The sequence below is a fragment of the Podarcis erhardii genome, assembly GCF_964252035.2.
Source record: "Podarcis erhardii genome assembly, chromosome: 2".
Classification (NCBI taxonomy): domain Eukaryota; kingdom Metazoa; phylum Chordata; class Lepidosauria; order Squamata; family Lacertidae; genus Podarcis; species Podarcis erhardii.
The window spans coordinates 124,141,427-124,163,394 of NC_138498.1; the positions used below are offsets into that span (position 1 = coordinate 124,141,427).

At 43.7% G+C, this 21,968-nt stretch overlaps 3 protein-coding genes across 5 annotated transcripts in view; 1 reads left to right on the forward strand and 2 right to left on the reverse strand.

Annotated features, from left to right (window-relative positions):
- Positions 1–21,968, reverse strand: part of LOC309337113 (zinc finger protein 621-like) — a 158,166-nt gene that overhangs the window by 79,239 nt on the left and 56,959 nt on the right. The window lies entirely within an intron of this gene.
- On the reverse strand, positions 6,547–11,496 carry LOC309336629 (E3 SUMO-protein ligase ZBED1-like). The gene is made up of 3 exons (XM_081852691.1): positions 11,468–11,496; positions 10,748–10,995; positions 6,547–8,820 (listed from the first exon to the last, which is right to left on the reverse strand). The coding sequence occupies exons 2-3, from the start codon at positions 10,948–10,950 to the stop codon at positions 6,852–6,854; spliced, it is 2,172 nt and encodes a 723-aa protein (XP_081708817.1). The 5' UTR covers positions 10,951–10,995; positions 11,468–11,496; the 3' UTR covers positions 6,547–6,851.
- On the forward strand, positions 15,251–19,416 carry LOC309336355 (uncharacterized protein; the record flags this gene model as incomplete). The annotated part of the gene is made up of 3 exons (XM_081851976.1): positions 15,251–15,382; positions 18,198–19,286; positions 19,376–19,416. Exons 2-3 carry the CDS (start codon positions 18,305–18,307, stop codon positions 19,414–19,416), a joined length of 1,023 nt encoding a protein of 340 aa, XP_081708102.1. The 5' UTR covers positions 15,251–15,382; positions 18,198–18,304.

The following is a 21,968-nucleotide window of genomic DNA, read 5'->3' on the forward strand; positions in this document are numbered from 1 at the left end:
TTGGCAGTTGAAGAAGAGACAAAAGTTAAATATAGTCACAAACCTGGAAATTGAAGGAAGAAACATCCAGAACCCCGTGGAGATTAGAAAGTGTTTCCAGAAATATTTCAAAAAATTATACACCCAAGGGCCACAGGATGAGGCTGAGATTAAACAATTTTTGAAAAAAAATGGACTTAAAAAACTGTCACAAGAAAATAGATCACTCCTGAACAGTAAAATAACACGACAAGAGATCGAACAAGCCATTCAGAACATGAAATTGGGCAAATCTCCAGGGCCAGATGGCCTGACCTCCAAGTATTATAAGACACTAAGAGACTATTTGATACAACCATTGATAGAGGTCAGTAATGAAATTATGGAGGGAAAGAAGGCGCCGGAATCGTGGAAAGAAGCTTTTATTACTTTGATACCAAAATCAGAAACTGAAAAGACACAACTCAAGAACTACCGTCCCATCTCCCTCTTAAATGTGGATTACAAAATATTTGCTGACGTTTTGGCAAGTAGACTTAAAAGAGTTTTAAATGAAGTAATTCATAATGATCAGGCAGGCTTTCTCCCAGGTAGACACATGTCTGCTAACACAAGGAACATTATTGACATTTTAGAACTTTTGCAAACAGACATAAATACAAAAGCAGTGTTAATTTTTATAGATGCGGAGAAGGCCTTTGATAATATTTCGTGGAAATTTATGAAGGGAAATTTAAAAGAAATGGGAGTGGGACGGGGTTTTGAGAACGGAATTGATGCAATATATTCAGAACAAAAGGCAAAATTGATAGTTAATAATGTGGTTACAGAAGAGTTTAAAATTGAAAAAGGAACAAGACAAGGCTGCCCGATTTCCCCTCTGTTATTTATTTCGGTTCTGGAGGTGCTCCTGAATTCGATAAGAGGGGACCGGTTGGTGCAAGGGATTCAGGTCAGAGCGAAACAATACAAACTTAAAGCTTTTGCAGATGACCTAGTTTTGACCCTGCAGGAGCCAGAACCTAGTACGAAAAGAGTATTGCAATTGATTCAAGACTTTGGTCGGGTGGCGGGATTTAAACTAAATAAACAGAAAACTAAGGTGCTGGGAAAAAATCTGACAGACACAGAGTCAGAACGGTTTCAGAGAGAAACAGAATTAGCTATGGTAAAAAAAGTAAAGTACCTAGGGCTAAACATGACAGCAAAAAATCTGAGTCTATTTAAGGATAATTATGAAAAATGTTGGTCTGAAATTAAGAGAGACTTGGACAGTTGGACCAGATTGAAGCTTTCTTTGTTAGGCCGAATTGCGGCTATTAAGATGAATGTATTGCCAAAGATGTTGTTTTTGTTTCAAACATTGCAAATTGTGGACAAGACGGAGTGCTTCCGGAAGTGGCAGAGAGATATTTCTAAATTTGTCTGGCAGGGCAAAAAGCCCAGAATTAAGTTTAAGATATTAACTGACGCGAAAGAAAGAGGGGGCTTTGCCCTGCCAGACTTAAAGTTGTACTATGAAGCCGCAGCTTTCTGCTGGCTAAAAGACTGGCTACTTCTCGAAGACACTGATGTATTGGATCTGGAAGGTTTTAACAATGCTTTCGGTTGGCACGCATACCTATGGTATGACAAAGTCAAGATCAACAAGGCCTTTAAAAACCATATTGTCAGGAAAGCAGTATTTAATGTCTGGACAAAATACAAAGACTTATTGGAAAACAAAACTCCGATGTGGCTTTCCCCTCTGGAAGCTAAGGCCCGAAAAAGACCCAATATGGAGGCCAAATGGCCAAAATATTGGGAAATATTAGATAAAGATGGAGACAATTGGAAATTGCAGAGTTTGGAGAAAATGAAGGATAAAGTGCGAGACTGGTTACATTACGCTCAGATTAAAGAAGTTTTTAAAAATGATAAAAAGTTAGGGTTCCAGGTGGAGAAATCGAAGTTGGAAACAGAATTGTTAGAACCAAAGACTAAGGTATTATCTAGAATGTATAACTTGCTGTTAAAATGGAACACACAAGATGAAATGGTTAAATCGGCTATGATAAAGTGGGCACAGGACATTGGGCATAACATTATGTTTGAGGACTGGGAAAGGTTGTGGACCAATGGGCTGAACTTCACTGCATGTAATGCTTTGAAGGAAAATGTAATGAAAATGATATACAGATGGTACATGACCCCAGTTAAACTTGCCAAAATATACCATTTGCCTGATAATAAATGTTGGAAATGTAAAGAAAATGAAGGAACATTCTTTCACCTCTGGTGGACCTGCCCTAAAGTGAAGGCCTTCTGGGAAATGATATATAATGAGCTGAAAAAGGTATTTAAGTATACCTTCACTAAGAAACCAGAAGCCTTCCTCCTGGGTATTGTCGACCAGAAGGTGTTAAAGAAGGACCGAACATTTTTTATGTATGCAACAACGGCAGCAAGGATACTCATCGCTAAGAACTGGAAAACTCAAGATCTACCCACACTGGAAGAGTGGCAGATGCAGCTGATGGACTATATGCAACTGGCGGAGATGACTGGCAGAATCCGAGACCTGGGAGAAGAAAGGATTGAAGAGGATTGGAAGAAATTTAAGATTTATCTACAAAAATATTGTAATTTGGTTGAATGTTAAGAAGGATGCTTGATCATAAAATAATTGGCCACCACTAAATTAGACCGGAATTTGACGATAATTGAGATTAAGGAAAATATAAACCTTCTGGAGAATTGTTAGACTATTTTTAAATGAGTGGAAATAAGATGGTAAATAAGATGATAATTTGCTTGAAAAATTATTCAACAATGTAAGTGGGAGCAGGAGACGTGAGGAAGTCCAAAGAAGTTATGAGATTTTGTTATGACATAACTAATGTTGTCTATTATCTGTGCATTTCTTTTATAAAAAAAACCTTAATAAATATTTATTAAAAAAAAAATAAAGATTATCAAGAAGATCGACAGATGGGACATGAAAAAGACTTAAGAGCCTCGGATTTAAGATCTCCAGGTTGATGGACTGTTGCAAGCTGATGGAACTGTTGGTATGGGCTGAGACTGGGGAGGGGAGACGGTGAAAGAAAATTGGGAATTTAAAGTGTATATATCGAGATATATTTTTTTTTAATTGCTTTTAATGAGAGATGGAGAAATCGTGGAATGGAATTTTTATGACCTTAGGGGAAATGTCTTAAGAGAATAAGTTTAAATATATCAGCTTTAATGAGAAATAAGATTAAATAAAGTAAAAGTGGATGGCTAATTGGTGAAAGAGAGAATGGAAAATTACAGTATATTAAGATAAATTATTAGGAAAAAAACAAAGATGGAGGATTTGCTAAAATATCTATTTGAACTAGAAAACAAAGGGGAGGTGTGAGGAGGTCAAGGAAATAAGTTATAGAAAGAAAATTATGCAAAGGTTTAACTTGTTTTTTTTCTTTTTCTTTTTTGATTGTATGTATTTTCTAATTATTTCTTTTCCTTTTTATCTGTTTTTGCTTTTTTGCTTTTTTATTTTTTCATTTTTTCTTGGAAATGTCCTGTTTTTCTGTATTGTGTTTTTTTCTTTTTTTTGTAATGTTTTAAAACTTGAATAAATATTATTCTAAAAAAATAAAAATAAAGATGCAGCGTGGGGGAAGGGGAAGGACGAACAAAGACACCCCCCCCAACTCCCCAAAATCTCCTTTCTTGCTACCTAGATGAATGCAAACCAGCTGCACAATGGGGACCCAACACCTGCAGGGTTTGCATCTCTTTTGAACCTCTCTCTCCCCCCCTCCAGACTCCACACATTTCTTTCTTCCCTGGAAGCCAAGAGATGCTCAACTGAACCTTTGTGGGATCGAAATGTGATGTACGCCAAGGGACAACCCCATCGTCCCCAGTCCTTGGTGGTGCACATTTCTGGGTCCCTCTTGGAGGGGGGGAGTCCATGCCAGGGTTAATAATAACAATAAAAATAAAATTTTATTTATATCCCGCCCTCCCCAGCCGAAGCCAGGCTCAGAGCGGCTAACAACAATAAAAGTAACACAGCATTCTAAAATCAATTCATTCTAAAATCAATTCAGAATCAAATTAATCAAATTAATGGCAACCATTGGGCTAGAGTTCTATGAGGATTACCAAAGGAGGGAGTCAGGCTGTGCCTTGGCCAAAGGCCTGGTGGAACAGCTCTATCTTGCAGGCCCTGCGGAAAGATGTCAAGTCCCGCAAGGCCCTAGTCTCTTGTGACAGAGCGTTCCACCAGATCAGGGCCACAGCCGAAAAGGCCCTGGCTCTGGTTGAAGCCAGCCTAACCTCCCTGTGGCCCGGGACCTTCAAGATGTTTTTGTTTGAAGACTAAGGTCCTCCGTGGGACATACCAGGAGAGGCGAGATTGTGTGCATTGCCTGGAGAGGCCTGGAAAGAGAACCTTGAAAACTGGAGTCCATTTCCCTCACCATTTCAGTCCTCCCTGGAAGCAGAATTTCCTTCCCCTCTATAAGCCCCAGGCAACAGCTGCATGGGCTGCTGTGCTATGCCAAGCCTGGCCATTGGTCCACCCGGAGAGCAGACTTCTGTTCGACTTCCAAAGCGTGGCTTCTGATTGGTTTCAGGAAGCTCCTGCAGCCAATCGAAAGCTGTGGAAGCCCCGTGGGACAAGAACTTTCAAAAACCCAGAACACTCACTTCTGGTTTTTAATTGTTCCCAAGGTGTTCGGGAGCCGAGGTATGACTGTAGTTGTAGCTCAACACACTACACACTTGGGTCGCAATATCTTACAGGTAATCCCATTTGACTTTATGATATCAGGATTTCCTCACAAGGAGTCTCAGTCATGGACAATCACCACAAATCACGTGAAAGTGCTTCACAAATGTGATGCATGAAAATAAAAGAAGAAGAAGAAGAAGAAGAAGAAGAAGAAGAAGAAGAAGAAGAAGAAGAAGAAGAAGAAATACATACATTCATTCATACATACATAAATTATTATTTATACCCTGCCCATCTGGCTCGGTCTCCCCAGCCACCCTGGGCGGCTTCCAACAAAGTATTAAAATACAGTAAACATTAAAAGCTTCCCTAAACAGGGCTGCCTTCAGATGTCTTCTAAAAGTCTGGTAGTTGTTTTTCTCTTTGACATCTGGTGGGAGGGAGTTCCACAGGGCGGGTGCCCTGTGGAAAATGCAGAGGTGAAATCCTGATTCTTCTAGAAACTGCAGAGCATGAAGTTTATGTCTCACCAAGCTAAGGAAAGTTCTTTTTCTTTAGAATATGACAGCAGTAGAGTATAAAGGGGCAAGCTAGTGTTCCCCACATAATTTTCATCGTTCCTGTTTTTCTGTTTTTTCTGGATCCTATAACCTCGATACCAGATTCATAGAATCGTAGAATTGTAGAGCTGGCAGGGATTGCCAAAGGTCATCCAGTCCACCCCGCTGCAATGCAGGAATCTTTTGCCCAGTTTGGGAATCGAACCCATGACCATGAGATTTAGAGTGTCATACTCTACCAGCTGAGCTGTGTTGCAGCGTCAGTTCCCGTCAGCCCCAGCCAGGCCAAGTTGTCAAGGATGATGGGAGATGATGAAGTCCATTTGACACCTGACAGAGGCCTGTGCATTTCCTTCAGGCAAGCGAGAGAAGTTATCACAGTGCAATGAAACATTCCAGCCAGGGGCATGCCCTGGAGAGGTATCCTGAGAACCATAGTTTACCCACAACAGAACTACATTTCCCAGCACCCTGAGCAAACTACAGTTGTCAGTATTCATTGGGGGGGGGAGTGTTTTGAAAATATTGTGTGAATGCAACCCAGCTAGGGCTGGGCCACAGCTTATTCTCAACATCGCAATATAACGGCAGCTAAACATTGTGGCATTTCAATATACAGTCATACCTTGGATCTCAAATTTAATCCATTCCGGGAGTCCGTTCGACTTCCGAAACGGTTCGAAAACCAAGGTGCAGCTTCTGATTGGCTGCAGGAGCTTCCTGCAGCCAATCGGAAGCCTCGGAAGCCGTGTCGGACATTTGGCTTCCAAAAAAAGTTTACAAAGCGGAACACTCACTTCCAAGTTTGCGATATTCAGGAGCCTAAGGCGTTCAGGAACCAAGGTATGACTGTATTACAATATCTGAAATAAGGCTGGGGCTATGTAGAGCTAAACATGCTAATGACCTGGCAACTGCTAATACTTACGGGTCTAACTTTAAAACTGGTAAATTTTTGCTAACCTTTAAAATATTGTTACAACTCTTGTGTTATGGAACTACCATACCAGTAATGTTTGAATTAGCACATTTTCTCTAAAATTAAAGCTGTAGAAATAATCAGCAGCATAGATATCAAAAGGTGAGATGAGATAATGTTCCCTAAAAATTTAATTACATTACTAAACAAGAAAAAAGCCAATTCAACATCACACTTTAAGATATGCAAATATAATTAACTATTGAGTCTTAATTGAACGTGTGTACATCCCACCAGTTATCTGATTGTTAGTTAATTTTCTTTTCTAAACTAGGCCAAAATAGAAAGAAGGGAAGGGATAAATTTTAACAGAACAAAAGTTTGTTAAACAATATTTTTATTGCCAAAAATGTGCATTTTTTAAAATAAACCAGGCCAAACCAGAAAGAATGATTAAAATTTTACAGAAAAAAATATCTATCTATCTATCTATCTATCTATCTAGGAAAAATTTCGTTTCTTTTACAAACCAGGCCAAAATAATAAGAATAGATAACATTTCACAGAACAAAAAAATATATTAAACAATATATATATATATTTGCAAAGAAAATGTGCATTTCTTTTATAAACCAGGCCAAACGAGAAAGGATGGATAAAATTTCACAGAACAACAACAAAAAAATTACATGAAATCTATGTTTTTTGCAAGGAAAATTTGCATTTCAGCATTCTCTGGCAGTAGAGATGACCTTTGTCTTTGAAAAACATTGCCAGCCGTGCTGAACATGCTTTCTGATGGCACACTTGTCCCTGGGATAGCCAAAAACTTCTTTGCCAGCACCTTCAACATTGGGAAGGAAGCCTCGTGTGCCTTCCACCACGTCAGAGGGCATCCATCAATGTCCACTCTTGGCATGGCTATATACTCCTTTAGCTCTTTTTCTGCTTTCGACTCCCCATCTGCCACTGCCAGGTCCTCCTCTTCTTCCTCCAAATCAAAAATTTTTGCCAGCCCCCGTTTCTTTTTGGGTGGAGCAGGGCAAGTATTTGCCTCCGTAGAAGCAGAACACAGACTCCCGTGCAAGTCTGTCATCTTCTTGATGGCCTCCTGCCTGACAGCCTCTGGCGCTTCTAAGAAACGCAGGCGAAACCTTGGGTCGCACAACGAGGCCAGGCCTAAAGTGGTTGCCGTGGGAGCGCTATCGTACTTTTCTGACAGTGCACCTAAAATTGCACATTTAATGTCCTTCAGCAGCACACTGTCTCCCTCATCAGGCTGGAGACTTTTCTTAATTTGCCTATAAAGAGGCAGAACAGTTGACGCCGCGACATAATTGCTTCCACTTAGAGTTGTGGTAATGTCCTCCAGCAGAGTAGTTGCAGACACAAAGTCCTGCACGGCTGAGACGTCGCCCCCTTCCAACATCAAAAGTCTTTTAGATGGATGCTCCGTGAGTACCTTGCAGAGTGTAACTTGGTTTTCGAGAAACCTTTGGCACAGCTGAAGCGTACTCCACCATCTTGTGGGGCAAGCGCTTGGCAAACTGACCTGGTCCATCTGAAGTAGCTCTTGAGCTCTGGCGAGGTCCCTCCTCATCTTCCAGCTGCAGCAAATGCTATTTTGCAGACCCTTCAGTTTCCCAATTGCCCTTTTCAACGGTGTCAGGCTTAAAGCTCGGTTAACCCCGATATTTATATTCTGGGCAAAGCAGGAAATGTGCTCAAAACCAAGCTGCCTGACCGCTTTCAGAATATTTGAGCCGTTGTCCGTTGTGCTGCAAAATATGTTCTTCACATCGATGTCCCACTCTGAGAAGGTGTCTGTGAGCATTTCACAAAGGTGATCTGCAGTGTGGTCCTCCAAAAAATGCTTACAGGCCAAGCAAGCGCTTGTCAACTTCCACTCATCGGAAATGAAATGTACCGTCACGGCCACAAAGGGAGTGCCTGCCACTGATGTCCAGCTGTCCATAGTGATGGCCACCTCACTCTCACTTAGCCGCTGTATCTCCCCCTTCATTTTCTCCATGGTGTCACTGTACAGTTTTGGAACTCCCGTGGTTGTGAAGTATTTCCTACTAGGCAACCGATACCTCGGGTTTAGAGTGTTCACCATCTGGATAAATTTTGGGTGCTCTACAATGTTGTAAGGCTGCATACACGTAGCCAGAAACTGCGCGACTGCCTGAGTGCAAGTCCTTGAGGTCTTAGAAGGGAGCAGCTGGGAATCCAATGCTGTTTTTTGCTGTCCTCTAGAACTTTGCCTAGCAGTTCTTGCCGGCTCAGCAGCCCTAGCTGTTGACGCCGTTACAGCTGGAAGATCGTCCGAATTAGCAGCAGTACGTGAAGAAACGGAAATGCCTCTTGATGAGGAAGGTACTGTCAGAGGTGTGGACAACTCCCTAAATTTCAGAGGGTGGTGAAACTTGAGGTGGCTGCTTAAATTGGAGGTGTTTCCGCCTTTTGCTGATACCGAATGTAAACATATTTTGCAAATGGCGCCATTGTCAGTCAAAACACGGCCGCTCTCATCAGCAGGCAATCCAAAATGCATCCAGACAGCACTCTTGGTTTTTCGTTTTTCTACCAAATGGTGGTATTTGGGAACATCTACAGCACGGTGATGACGAGGCATACTGAAGACAAATAACCTGGGGAAACATTGAACAACAATAAAACTCTTAATTTTGATGTATTTAATTGTATGAAAATTTACTCAATGATAGCACAACAACAACAACAACAACAACAACAACAATCATTTTATTATTTATACCCTGCCCTTCTGGCTGGGTTTCCCCAGCCACTTTGGGCTGCTTCCAGCAAATATAAAACATAATAAAATATCAAACATCAAAAACTTCCCTAAACAGGGCTGCCTTCAGATGTCTTCTAAAAGTTATGTAGTTCTTTATATTCTTGACATCTGATTGGAGTGTGTTCCACAGGGCAGGCGCCACTACCGAGAAGGTCCTCTGCCTGGTTCGCTACAACTTCGCTTCTCGCAGTGAGGGAACCAGCAGAAGACCCTCGGAGGTGGACCTCAGTGTCTGGGCTGAATGGTGGGGGTGGAGACACTCCTTCAGGTATACTGGACTGAGGCCGTTTAGGGCTTTAAAGGTCAGCACCAACACTTGTGAATGTGCTCAGAAACATACTAGGAGCCAGTGAAGATCCTTTAGGACTGGTGGTGTATGGTCTCGGCGGCCACTCCCAGTCACCAGTCCAGCTGCCACATTCTGGATTAATTGTAGATTCTGAGTTACCTTCAAAGGTAGCCCCACATACAGCACACTGCAGTAGTCCAAGCAGGAGATAACCAGGGCATGCACCACTCTGGCGAGACAGTCTGTGGGCAGGTAGGGTCTCAGCCTGCATACCAGGTGGAGCTGGTAGACAGCTGCCCTGGACACAGAATTGACCAGCGCCTCCATGGACAGCTGTGAGCCCAAAATGACTCCCAGGCTGCACACCTGGTCCTTCAGTGGCACAGATACCCCAGTCAGGACCAGGGAGTCCCCCATACCTGCCCACCCCGTTTCCCCAAAACAATACTTCTGTCTTGTCAGGATTCAACCTCAATTCAACCTCAATTCAACCTCAATTCAAGGATTCAACCTCAATTCAACCTCAATCTGTTAGCCGCCATGTGTCCTCCAAGTGCCTCCAGACACTCACAAAGGACCTTCACCGCTTTCACTGGTTCCAATTTAAAAGAGAGGTAGAGCATGCTTCAACTATACCATTACAGATTTCAGAGCAATAGATCAATGTTAATATATTAATTTGTTATTAATATTATATTAATGTCTGTACAACAAATGTAAAAGGTTAAAGGTAAAGGACCCCTGGACGGTCAAGTCCAGTCAGAGGCGACTATGGGTTTGTGGTGCTCGTCTCGCTTTTCAGGCTGAGGAAGCAGGCATTTCTCCGCAGGCAGCTTTCTGTTGTCATGTGCCCAGCAGGACTAAACCGCTTCTGGCGCAACAGGACACCATGACGGAAGCCAGAGCGCAAGGAAACACCGTTTACCTTCCCGCAGCCGCGGTACCTATTTATCTGCTCGCACTTGTGTGCTTTCTCATGCTAGGTTGGCAGGAACCAATGCATGAGAAATCGAATTGGTTGTGGGGAGAACTGAGAAGAGTTCTAGGGCAGGGAGCGGCACTGGAGGAGAAAATGGGCAGCGTAATGAGAGGGAGGGGAGAGACACAGATGGGGGGAGGGGAGGGAAGAGCAGTGTCTCAAATGCAGAGCCGAGTCTCTCTCTCCTTTTAACTATGAAAAACATTCTAGCAGCAGTGACGGTGAGCGCCCACGGTGAACGCTGCACAGGATCTGTCGGCTTAGTTAAGAATAAAACCGGTGAGGCTGAGGGCTGCTTCCTTCGCAGAAGCAAAACCCGGGGAAGGAAGAGAGAGAGGGGCGGGGGGCGGGGGACAAACACACACAGAGAGACGGGGCAGAGGAAGAGGATCGAACGGGGGCTTTGTTTGTTCATGGTTTCAGGGGAGAAATGGGTTCCGGAAGCCAGACTTGTAAAGAGCCAGCCCTGACCAGCCTTCTTAAGCAACCTACCAGATTTGCTGCAGAGAGATTCCGATTTTCTCTTTTGCCAGCCTCTCTCTCTCTCTCTCTAAAGCTGCAGCAGCTGCTGGGGGCGAGGCAACCTGGAGGCGGAGGAAACGCTGCGCTTGGTTGCTCCATCCTTTCAGCCGCCGCTTCGGATTCGCAGGGAGGAGCTTGGGCGGAGTGAGCGAGGGCTGCCCAGCAGGAAGCATACAGCTTTTCCAATACCGGGCTTGATGCACGATAATTCGCCATGTCTTTATATAGAGAGAGATACGTATATAAGGTTATCACGATTTTTTCTAAATATCGGTTTTAAACAATGTGTTGATATGTATTGCACAGGCCTAAACCCGACACACACAAAACCACCTCTGTCTTCGTCCCCCTCCGCCCACCCCCCAAGCCTCCTGCATCACCTGGCAGCCTGGGTATCCACCTGGGTCTACGACTGATGCAACGTCCTTTTCCCCAGGGAAGCTTTTAATATTTAATGCTGTGTTGTTTTTAACATTCAATAGGAAGCCGCCCAGAGTGGCTGGGGAAACTCAGCCAGATGGGCAGGGTGTAAATATATTATTATTATTATTATTATTATTATTATTATTATTATTATTATTATTATTTTCTCCAGAGTCTTATCAGCTGGTGCAAAGCAGAGTATTCCATGTATTGGGAGGTTGTGTAAATCGCTCAGGGGGCCCGTGAAGGAAGAAAGTCAGGACCCACCAGTGGGGGCACAGCATCTTCTTCCTCCTCCTTTCCCAGCCCCGAAATGCCAGGGGTTTGAGACCAAGGAGTGGGGCTGTGGGCTTTGTGTAGGCGCCATCACTGCAGGGGGCGGGGGAGACGTAAAGTTTGGCTGACAATGGTTTTGTGGACATCCATTGTGCTCCTTCTGTGTGTGGAGGAGATACAAGGAGGTTCCCTCAGACCACGGTTCAACCTTGAGGTTATCCAGTGCCTTTTCTTCGGGGGGGGGGGGAACATACCCTTAAACATTTTGTGAATCTAAGTTTGGCCTCATTGAGGGGCAGTATTTCAATATGAGTAGGAAAATTAGGCAAAGGTAAATGGACCCCTGACCATTAGGTCCAGTCCTGACTGACTCTGGGGTTGCGGCGCTCATCTCGCTTTATTGGCCAAGGGAGCCGGCGTACAGCTTCCGGGTCATGTGGCCAGCATGACAAAGCTGCTTCTGGCGAACCAGAGCGGCGCACGGAAACGCTGTTTACCTTCCCGCCGGAGCGGTACCTATTTTTTTTTTTCTTGTCTTGGAAACCATTTCTTCTTTTTTTCCTACTAATATTTATTAAAATTTCAAAGAATTACAAAAGTAAAAGAAAATAAAACAAAAATACAAAATACAGAAAAATACAGAAAAGTAAAACAATTAAAAACAAGACAATTTTTCCACATCTTATCTTTCATTTGCTTGTTTCCTTGACCTCCTCACACCTCCCTTTTTTGTATTCTAGTTCAATTAGTTAATTCAGCAAGACCTTTCCATCTTTGTTTTTATCTTGATAAATTATCTTAGTATATTGTGACTTTACATTCTCACCTGTTAACAATCCATTTTTACATACTCCTTTATCACATTACTGCTAAAACCACATAACTTCATTCCGGCATCCTTCTAACATTCCTTAATTTTACAATGTTTCAGTAGATAGTCTTTAAATTTCTTCCAACCTTCTACCGATTCTTCTCCCTGGTCTCGGATTCTGCCAGTCATTTCCGCCAGTTCCATGTAGTCCATCACCTTCATCTGCCATTCTTCCCGGGTGGGTAGATCTTGTGTCTTCCAATACTTTGCGATAAGTATTCTTGCTGCTGCTGTAGCATACATAAAAAAAATTCTATCCTTCTTTAACACCGATTGGCCGACCATGCCCAGGAGGAAGGCCTCTGGTTTCTTCAAAAAGGTATATTTAAATACCTTTTTAAATAGAAGCGGTACCTATTTATCTACTTGCACTTTGACATGCTTTTGAACTGCTAGGTTGGCAGGAGCAGGGACCGAGCAACGGGAGCTCACCCCGTCAAGGGGATTTGAACCACTCACCTTCTCATCAGCAAGTCCTAGGCTCTGTGGTTTAACCCACAGTGCCACCCACTTCCCCATGTAGGAAAATTAGAATACCCCTAAACATATTTTTTAAGAAAAAAAGCACTGAGGTTATCTATGTCCTCTGCTCTTTTAAAATGTGGGGTTTATTTTGATTATGGATTTTGTGGTTTCATATTTTGATTTTTATCTATAAACCACCCTGAGACCTGCAGGTATAGGGCAGTATATAAATTCAGTTATTGTTGTCATTTTCATTATTATTATTATTATTAATAATAATAATAATAATAAAGAGATCCAGGAAAAGCTAAATGATTGCTTTGCACTGCAGGAAATAGGCCAGAGCCCAATGCATGAGCTAAGCTTTGCAGGGGGAAAGTAATAAACTACTTGGGCAAAGGAATTGAGGAGATTATCATCAAATTTGCAGAGGACACCAAACTAGGAGGAGTAGCTAAAGCCGCAGAAGACACAATTGGGATTCAGGATGACCTTAACAGATTGGAGAACTGGACCAAAACTAACAATGTGAATTTCAACAGGGCCTTCCCTGCAGTACCATGTGAAAAGGATTTAGGCGTCTTAGTGAAGGAGTTTGTAAATAAACGCCAGAGTGAGTTTTTCTCTTTGTAAACTGACTTTTGGTGAGAAATAAATTTCTGCAGCCCCCCCCCCAAATGAGAGAGGTAGCTACCCTTCCCCTCTCCCAACAGCCCTTACTGTCAGAACGTCCGTCTGAGGTTTAGGGACATGATGCCCCTCAGGGGTGCCAACTTGAATAAAATATTGGGGTGGTGGGCAGGTAAGCCCCGCCCTGCATAATTGATCACACCATCTGAATGACAATGTCTATCAACTTTATGGGGACGGACACCCTAAAATATTTTATTGGGGGTGTGTGAAGACTCCCTGGGCCCCTAGGAGTTGGCTCTTAGGATGTCCCTCTGCCAGTTCCCTTTTTTAAAAAAGAAATTTATTGGTGTTTCAAAAAGTTACAAGAATAAAAAAGAAAGAAAAAGAAAAACAGAAAATACAAAATACAGAAAAAAACACACAATTAAGAACAAATCCATCTTTCCATATCTTATCTATCATTTGCTTGTTTCATTGACCTCCTCACACCTCCCTTTTTTGTATTCTAGTTCATTAGTTGTTTCAGCAAATCCTTTCCTTCTTTGTTTTTATCTTACTAATTTATCTTAATATATTGTAACTTTACATTCTGACCTGTTAACAACCCATTTTTACTTAATCCTTTATAACATTACTGCTAAAACCACATAGCTTCATTCCAGCATCCTTCTAACATTCCTTAATTTTACAATGTTTCTGTAGATAGACTTTAAATTTTTTCCGATCTTCTTCCACCGACTCTTCTCCCTGGTCTCGGATTCTGCCAGTCATTTCCGCCAGTTCCAATGTACTCCATCACCTTCATCTGCCATTCTTCCCGGGTGGGTAGATCTTGTGTCTTCCAATACTTTGCAATAAGTATCCTTGCTGCTGTTGTAGCATACATTAAAAAAAAAAAAAAAATCTATCCTTCTTTAGCACCAATTGGCCGACCATGCCCAGGAGAAAGGCCTCTGGTTTCTTCAGGTCCCTCTGCCAGTTCCAGTTCCAGTTCCCCAACCCCCTCCCACGGCAGGGATCCCTCCTGGCTCTGCAAGTGCAGCGAAGTGCGCCCCTGTTGCAGCTGGCCGGTCCCTTTTGGCTGAAGAGACTTGAGAGAAGGAGTCCACGAAGGGGTTAAAGGAAGCGAGAGAGGACTGGATGCCTTGAAAGGCCTGGAAAGGGACACTCCCTTTGTCCGTCCCCCCCCCCCATCTGCCCTCCCTTCTCCGCTCGTCTAGGGTGGTCCCTCCAGATGGAGAGGTTGGTGCGCTCGGGAGAAATGCGGCACGGAGAGCGAGGGGTGAGCTGTGCCAAGGGGGGCTCTGGGCGCAGGAGAGGCTCTGGGGAGGGGGTCTCCTTCAAGTCATCTGAGAGAGGGATCCTTGAACAGTGGGGTCCACTTCGCCCACCCCTCCCTCCCTTCCTGGAAGCCGAATCTCCTCCCCCTCTATGAGCCCCAGACAAGCCAAGTCAGGCCATTGGTCAATCTGGAAAAGGGGAGAAAGGCAGGAATTTTCCCACTGCAGAGGAAGGACGGAATGAAAAATCCTCCTCCAAAAACGGCTCTTTGTTTCTGGAATTCCTTTCACAAAGTAGCCAAAACTCTTTTCCATCTCCCATGTTTTCAGTTTTCAGTGTTATTTCCCTTGCATGGTCAATGATTCCATCCACCATTCCAAAAATATGGGTGGAGGTGCTATGGAAATGTTTCAGCATTTATATATAATATACATAATTGAAAGCATTTCATTATTTTTGTTTATTTTTTGTTTATATTATTGCATGCTGAGATAAAATCCATCAGCATCAAAAGGTAATAGAAGCCTGCACCTTCCCAGTCTGGGTTGCTTCAAGGTCAAAGGACTCATTATCATGATAGACAATACCTGTGGCTGGAGGCTCTACACAGAGACATGTGCATATTCAGGCCAAGGATTGCCAGTATTATAGGCAAGGTGTGTGAACTTGCAAAATTTATAAATGCTGAGTGTGAGAGAAAGTGAGTGGGTGGGATTGTAGTATATACTATAAGGTAAAGGGACCCCTGACCATTAGGTCCAGTCGTGACCAACTCTGGACCAACTCGCTTTACTGGCCGAGGGAGCCATCGTACAGCTTCCGGGTCATGTGGCCAGCATGACTAAGCCGCTTCTGGCAAACCAGAGCAGCGCACAGAAACGCCGATTACCGTATTTTTCGCCCTATAGGACGCACTTTTCCCCCTCCAAAAATGAAGGGGAAATGTGTGTGCGTCCTATGGGGCGAATGCAGGCTTTCGCTGAAGCCAGGAGAGCGAGGGGGGTTGGTGCGCACCGACCCCTCTCACTCTCCAGGCTTCAGGAAGCTATCCGCAAGCCTTGGGAGCCCGCGGGAGTTCCTGCCGGGCTCCCAAGGCTTGGGGACAGCAACCTGCAGCCCGAAACCCAGTGAGTGCAGCGGAGCGCACCCCGGGCTTTGGGTAGATATCCTGGGGGGGGGGGGAATAATTTTTTTCCTTTATTCCCCCCCCCAAAAAAAACTAGGTGCGCCCTATGGGCCAGTGCACCCTATAGGGCAAAAAATACGGTACCTTCCCGCCGGAGCGGTACCTATTTATCTACTTGCACTTTGACGTGCTTTCGAACTGCTAGGTTGGCAGGAGCAGGGACCGAGCAACGGGAGCTCACACCGTTGCGGGGATTTGAACCGCCGACCTTCTGATCGGCAAGTCCTAGGCTCTGTGATTTAACCCACAGTGCCACCAGCGTCCCTTGTGTATACGTTAATCATGACAATCCATAACTTTTCATGAGTTTATATTGTGATTCACTTGTGGTACACGCTCCAGTATTACTAATATACTTTGCTGTCCTTGCTTCAAAAGGTGAAAAGGTTTTAACATTTTAACTCTGCAAAGTTTGCAGAAGAAGTCACAGGTTAATGGCGGCACCAGATACTTTGCTGTCTTTGTGTCTGTGGATTAATACAGTAGTTTTGAATATTTCTACATTCACGTATGGCACCAAAAACACTTCTGCTTTACTTATTCCATTTAGGAGAGACTCTGATACACAAGTCTCAACTCGTTTCCTTCCTTGAGACACAAAAATACAGAAATGCAGGAGAGGCTGCGAAGCATTTCCCTTCAGTATGCAGTGAGACTGTCTGCTTTCAGTGTGTAAGAACATATGGAGAGGCCTGCTGGGTCAGGATGATGACCCCCTTTGGCTTGTCAACTGCAATTTGGTCCATTTCCCCACGTCTCTCTGGAGAGACTTTGCCTCCAGTCCTGCCTTCCCTGCCCATTGCTAGGCTTTTCAGACGCAGTGATAACTGCACCCCACTCCTCCTCTCCATACCACCAGGCTTCCATTATTCCCACCATATCATCTCCCATGTCTACAGGGTTTAAGGGAAGATTGCTGCTGAGTTATGTTTTATTTTTTGGAGGGGTTGTCCAACAGTCTGTTGCTATGATTTATTAGGTTTTTCGGTCACTTTCTCTTCCTCAGGGCAACCCAAAGTGACTTGCAACACATTAGCAAGATTAAGTATTAAAAGTCCTGATCTTAGTGACCAGCCAAGGTCTTCTTTGCCATGTTTTCTGTATTTTGGAAGGCAGAGAGAAGGCTGTTCTCAGGGCCTGCTCCACCACGAGGCAGATTGAGGCAGCCCCCTCAGGCAGCAGATGCAGAGAGGGGCAAGTGGACCAAGCTGAGTGCCATTTTGTTGCTGTTTAGTCGTTTAGTCGTGTCCGACTCTTCGTGACCCCCTGGACCAGAGCACGCCAGGCACTCCTGTCTTCCACTGCCTCCCACAGTTTGGTCAGACTCATGCTGGTAGCTTCGAAAACACTGTCCAACCATCTCATCCTCTGTCGTCCCCTTCTCCTTGTGCCCTCGATCTTCTTGTGCCATTTGGCCTGCCCTAATTTAACCTTTAATTTACTTTTAATTTACCTTTACCTTTAATTTAACCTACTGTCCTCTCATCCAGTGGAAGGTGCTGTCCCATTTCCAGTGCCCTAGGCACAATGGAGCAGCCTTGGAAAGTAAATGGTGCAGGATTAGGGAATGTGTGCAGTTGATTGGAAGATTTTGGAAGGATATTACAGATCATGGAGGAAGGAGGGTAATGGATTTCCAGTGGAGGGGGAAAGTGAAAATGCTACGTCCCTCCAGATGTTGCTGCAGTACAACTCGCATCATTGCTGGCCATAGGCCATCCTTGCTTGGGTTGATGGTAAAGGTAAGGTAAAGGGACCCCTGACCGTTAGGTCCAGTCGTGACCGACTCTGGGGTTGCGGCGCTCATCTCGTTTTATTGGCCGAGGGAGCCGGCATACAGCTTCCGGGTCATGTGGCCAGCATGACTAAGCAGGGATTCGAACCACCGACCTTCTAGTCAGCAAGTCCTAGGCTCTGTGGTTTAACCCATAGCACCACCTGCGTCCCTCTGGGTTGATGGTACTTTGAGTTTAACCACATCAGGAGGGCCAGAGGTGCCCCACCTTATCATAGAAGTTTTATTTTGGTGCTCAGTGTTAATGGGAAGTTCAAGGTGGAAGTGGATACTAAGGGTCCTTGAGACAATTTCCCAGAGCGTATTATGGATATTTATTTAAAAAGACAATCCAACAGTGTAACTGTATTTTAAGATCATGTGGCTTTACTGATGATGATTGAAGATCAGGAAAGTTTGAAGAGATTTTACCATTATTTCATTTCATTTCCTAACAAATCAGACCAATGTGTGTTACATTCCTTTATTCTCTTTCTTGAAACCCTTACAGGAATTTTGTTACACTTCCACCACCTCTGAATCAAGGGGAAAAGACAGAATTCTGTGAGCACACTTAGTTCATATCCCTGAACTCACAAAAAAGAGAAACCACGAGGGATGGAGTGCGGAAAGAGTCTCACTGATTGTGGAACACTCAGTAAACACCAGCAAACTCATACGGGAGGAAAACAGTTTGAATGTATGGTATGTGAAAAGAGCTTCACTCGGAATGAAAGCCTTGTTACACATCAACGAACTCACACAGGAGAGAAACCATTTCAATGTGTGGAGTGTGGAAAGCGCTTCAGTCGGAGTGGAAGCTTTAATTTACATCAACGGACTCACACGGGTGAGAAACCATATGAATGTATGCAGTGTGGAAAGAGTTTCAGTCGCAGTGAAGGCCTTAATTTACATCAACGAACTCACACAGGTGAGAAACCTTTTAAATGTATCGAGTGTGGAAAGAGCTTCAGTAGGCATGGTAATCTTAATATACACCAACAAACTCACACAGGGAAGAAACCCTTTAAATGCATGGAGTGTGGAAAGAGTTTCTGTCACAGGGGAAACCTTAATACACACCAACGAACTCACACAGGGGAAAAACCCTTTAAATGTATGGAGTGTGGAAAGAGATTTAGTCACAGTGGAAATCTTAATACACATCATCGAACTCACACAGGGGAGAAACCATTTAAATGTATGGAGTGTGGAAAGAGCTTCAGTCAGGGTTTCCGCCTTAATTTACATAATCAGACTCACACAGTGGTGAAACCCTTCAAATGCATGGAGTGTGGAAAGAGCTTCAGTCGGAGTGGAATGCTAATAATTCATCAAAGAACTCATACAGAGGAGAAACCTTTTAAGCATCAACAAATTCACACAGCGGGGAAGCCATTTAAATGCATGGAGTGTGGAAAGAACTTCAGTTGGAGCAGAATGCTAGTAATTCATAAACAAACTCACACAGAGGAGAAACCTTTTAAATGTGTGGAGTGTGGAAAGAGCTTCTCTGGTAGTAGAAACCTTAAAAAACATCTGCGAACTCACAGAGGAGAAGAACCATTTAAATGTATGGAGTGTGGAAAGAGCTACAGTCAGAGTGGAAGCCTTAAGAAACATCAACAAACTCACACAGGGAATAAACCTTTTAAATGTTTGGAGTGTGGAAAGAACTTCCGTCAGAGTTCAGACCTTACTTTGCATCGTCGGACTCACACGGGTGAGAAGCCATATAAATGTATGGAATGTGGAAAGAGCTTCAGTCAGAATGGAAACCTTAATAAACATCTACAAACCCATACTGGGGAGAAACCGTTTAAATGTATGGACTGTGGAAAGCGCTTTTGTCGGAATGAAAGCCTTACTTTACATCTACGAACCCACACAGGTGAGAAACCATATAATTGTATGCAGTGCGGAAAGAGCTTCAGTCAGAGCGGAAAGCTGAGAATTCATCAACGAACTCACACAGAGGGGGAAAGCATTTAAATGTATGGAGTGTGGAAAGAGCTTCATTAAGAGAAGAAGCCTTAAAAACCATCAACAAACCCACAGTGGAGGAACTGTTTAAATTGAAGGAGTGTGGAAAGTGCTTCAGCAGTGATGGGGCGCTTACAATCAGTGGAAAAACCATTCAAATATATGGAGTGCATAAATTGTTTCTCTCAGAGTTCACTGCTTCAGATCAGCAAATTCATATGGGGACAATCAGTTATAGATGCTTCGAGTGTGTATGATGTTCTGGTTTTTGTAAAGTTGTATAGACATGTTTTTAAGGAGTGAACTAGCAGTAGTAAGTATAAGATTCATGTACTGTTAGATAGATTCATGTACAGTGAGGAGAGAAATTAGAAGAAAAGGAGGAGCAAAGAACTCGCCAGCTAAGGAAAAGAAACTAAGACAAACAAGAGGGAAGGGAGTGTTGAAAGGAAGCAGCTGATCGGGATCGGGAGAGAGATAAGGGAGGCTAGTGGAGGCTCCCTGGGAGGGGGGAGGTAAAAGCCCATGGATCCTAAGGATTTTTACATTGGTTCACCCCAAATTCACCATCAGATCACATAGCATGTCCATGGCTACAGCCTGCACCAAAAAAATCACGCCACTGTTTCCTGGGGCAGCAATGGTGGAAAAATGTGCTTACAAAGCACGGATCCACATGGATTCTCAGGATTTTTGCATTGGGCTACCCCAAACTCACCGTCAAATCACATGTCTGTGGCCGCAGCATGAACCACAGAAATCATAAATCTACTGTTTCGTTCAGAATATTTTTTTTCTTATTTTCTTCCTTTAAAAACTAGGTGTGTCTTATGGTCAGGTGCGTCTTATGGAGCGAAAAATATGGTAGTTTTGTGTGGCAGTTAGACTTTTCCAGAGTTATGCTGGAAGAGAGCCCAGGTCATTTGACCCATTAATTAGTTCCCTTTCCCCTCCTATAAAAACTACAGAAGACACTCTCTTTTAAGGTTTAAAAAGCACATAACTTTTTTACGCAGCGTACTTGCATGTGTTAGATTAAATGCAGGTAGCTGTTCCTTTATGTTACAGACAGATTTAACTCTTGAGGCAGACAGCAGCACAACAGAATTTTGCTGCTGTGACTGTTAAAGCTGTTCAGAACTGACTTAACTGCCAACCAACATCACTGTGTCAGACGTATGACACCACACATCTCTTTAGCCCTTGTGAGCATTAACCCATTAACTTGGCATTTTGGCTATTACCAGTAAGCTGTAAAGCTTTCCTTGCAGAAACTGAATAATAGCCCATACAATGGCTAAAAACAGAAAGGTGACAGAAAGGTGGTTTCCCTCTCCAAGAGTTTCCTGCTTAAGTATAGGACAGGGTGCAGCGATTGTCCATCTTCCCCCTTCTGGCAGAGTTGCCCCAACTCCTATATTGGAGGCATCCGTGAAAAGGGTAAAGGGCTCTAGGAAAGAGCTCTCAAAATAGGCTCCGTTCAAAACTAAACAGGAATGCCTGTACAGCATCACCTTTGACATACTTTGGAAATCTGAGGTAAAATCTCCACCCCCCCAACAATGGCTGTGGCAGTTCTGCTCTCAGCTTCATTTCCTCCATTTTTAATAATAATAATAATAATAATAATAATAATAATAATAATAATAAATTTTATTTATATCCAGCCCTCCCCAGCCGAAGCTGGGCTCAGGGCGGCTAACAACAATCAAAATAATCCAACGATTCTAAAAACATTTCATTATAAAAATTAATTAAAATCAAATTTATGGCAACCAATAAGCAAAATTCTGTGCAGATTGCCAGAGGAGGGGGGTCAGGCTGTGCCCTGACCAAAGGCCTGGTGGAACAGCTCTGTCTTGCAGGCCCTGCGGAAAGATGTCAAGTCCTGCAGGGCCCTTGTCTCTTGTGACAGAGCGTTCCACCAGATTGGGGCCGCAGCCGAAAAAGCCCTGGCTCTGGTTCTAAGCGAAGACCCCGTAAGGAGTCTCGCTGCAGCATTCTGCACCCGCTGGAGTTTCTGGGTCAGTCTCAAGGGCAGCCCCATGTAGAGTGAGTTACAATAATCCAGTCTGGAGGTGACCGTCGCGTGGATCACTAGGTCAGGGCGAGAGAGGTAAGGAGCCAACTGCTTAGCTTGGCGGAGATGAAAAAATGTCGCCTTTGTTATAGCTGCAATCTGCGCCTCCATGGAAAGGGAGCTGTCAAAGATTACACCCAAACTCTTAACGGACGGTGCTGGCACTAATTGCACCCCTGCAAGAGATGGGAGTTGCCCCCTCAATCCCATATCGTC

Excerpts from the sequence above, each read along its gene's own strand:
- LOC309336629 (XM_081852691.1), bottom strand. The coding sequence starts at position 10,950 with ATGCTTCCTGCTGGGCAGCCCTCGCTCACTCCGCCCAAGCTCCTCCCT. Across the intron at positions 8,821-10,747 it reads ATCTCTCTGCAGCAAATCTG|GTTATTTGTCTTCAGTATGC; the intron begins GTAGGTTGCTTA and ends ATGTTTCCCCAG.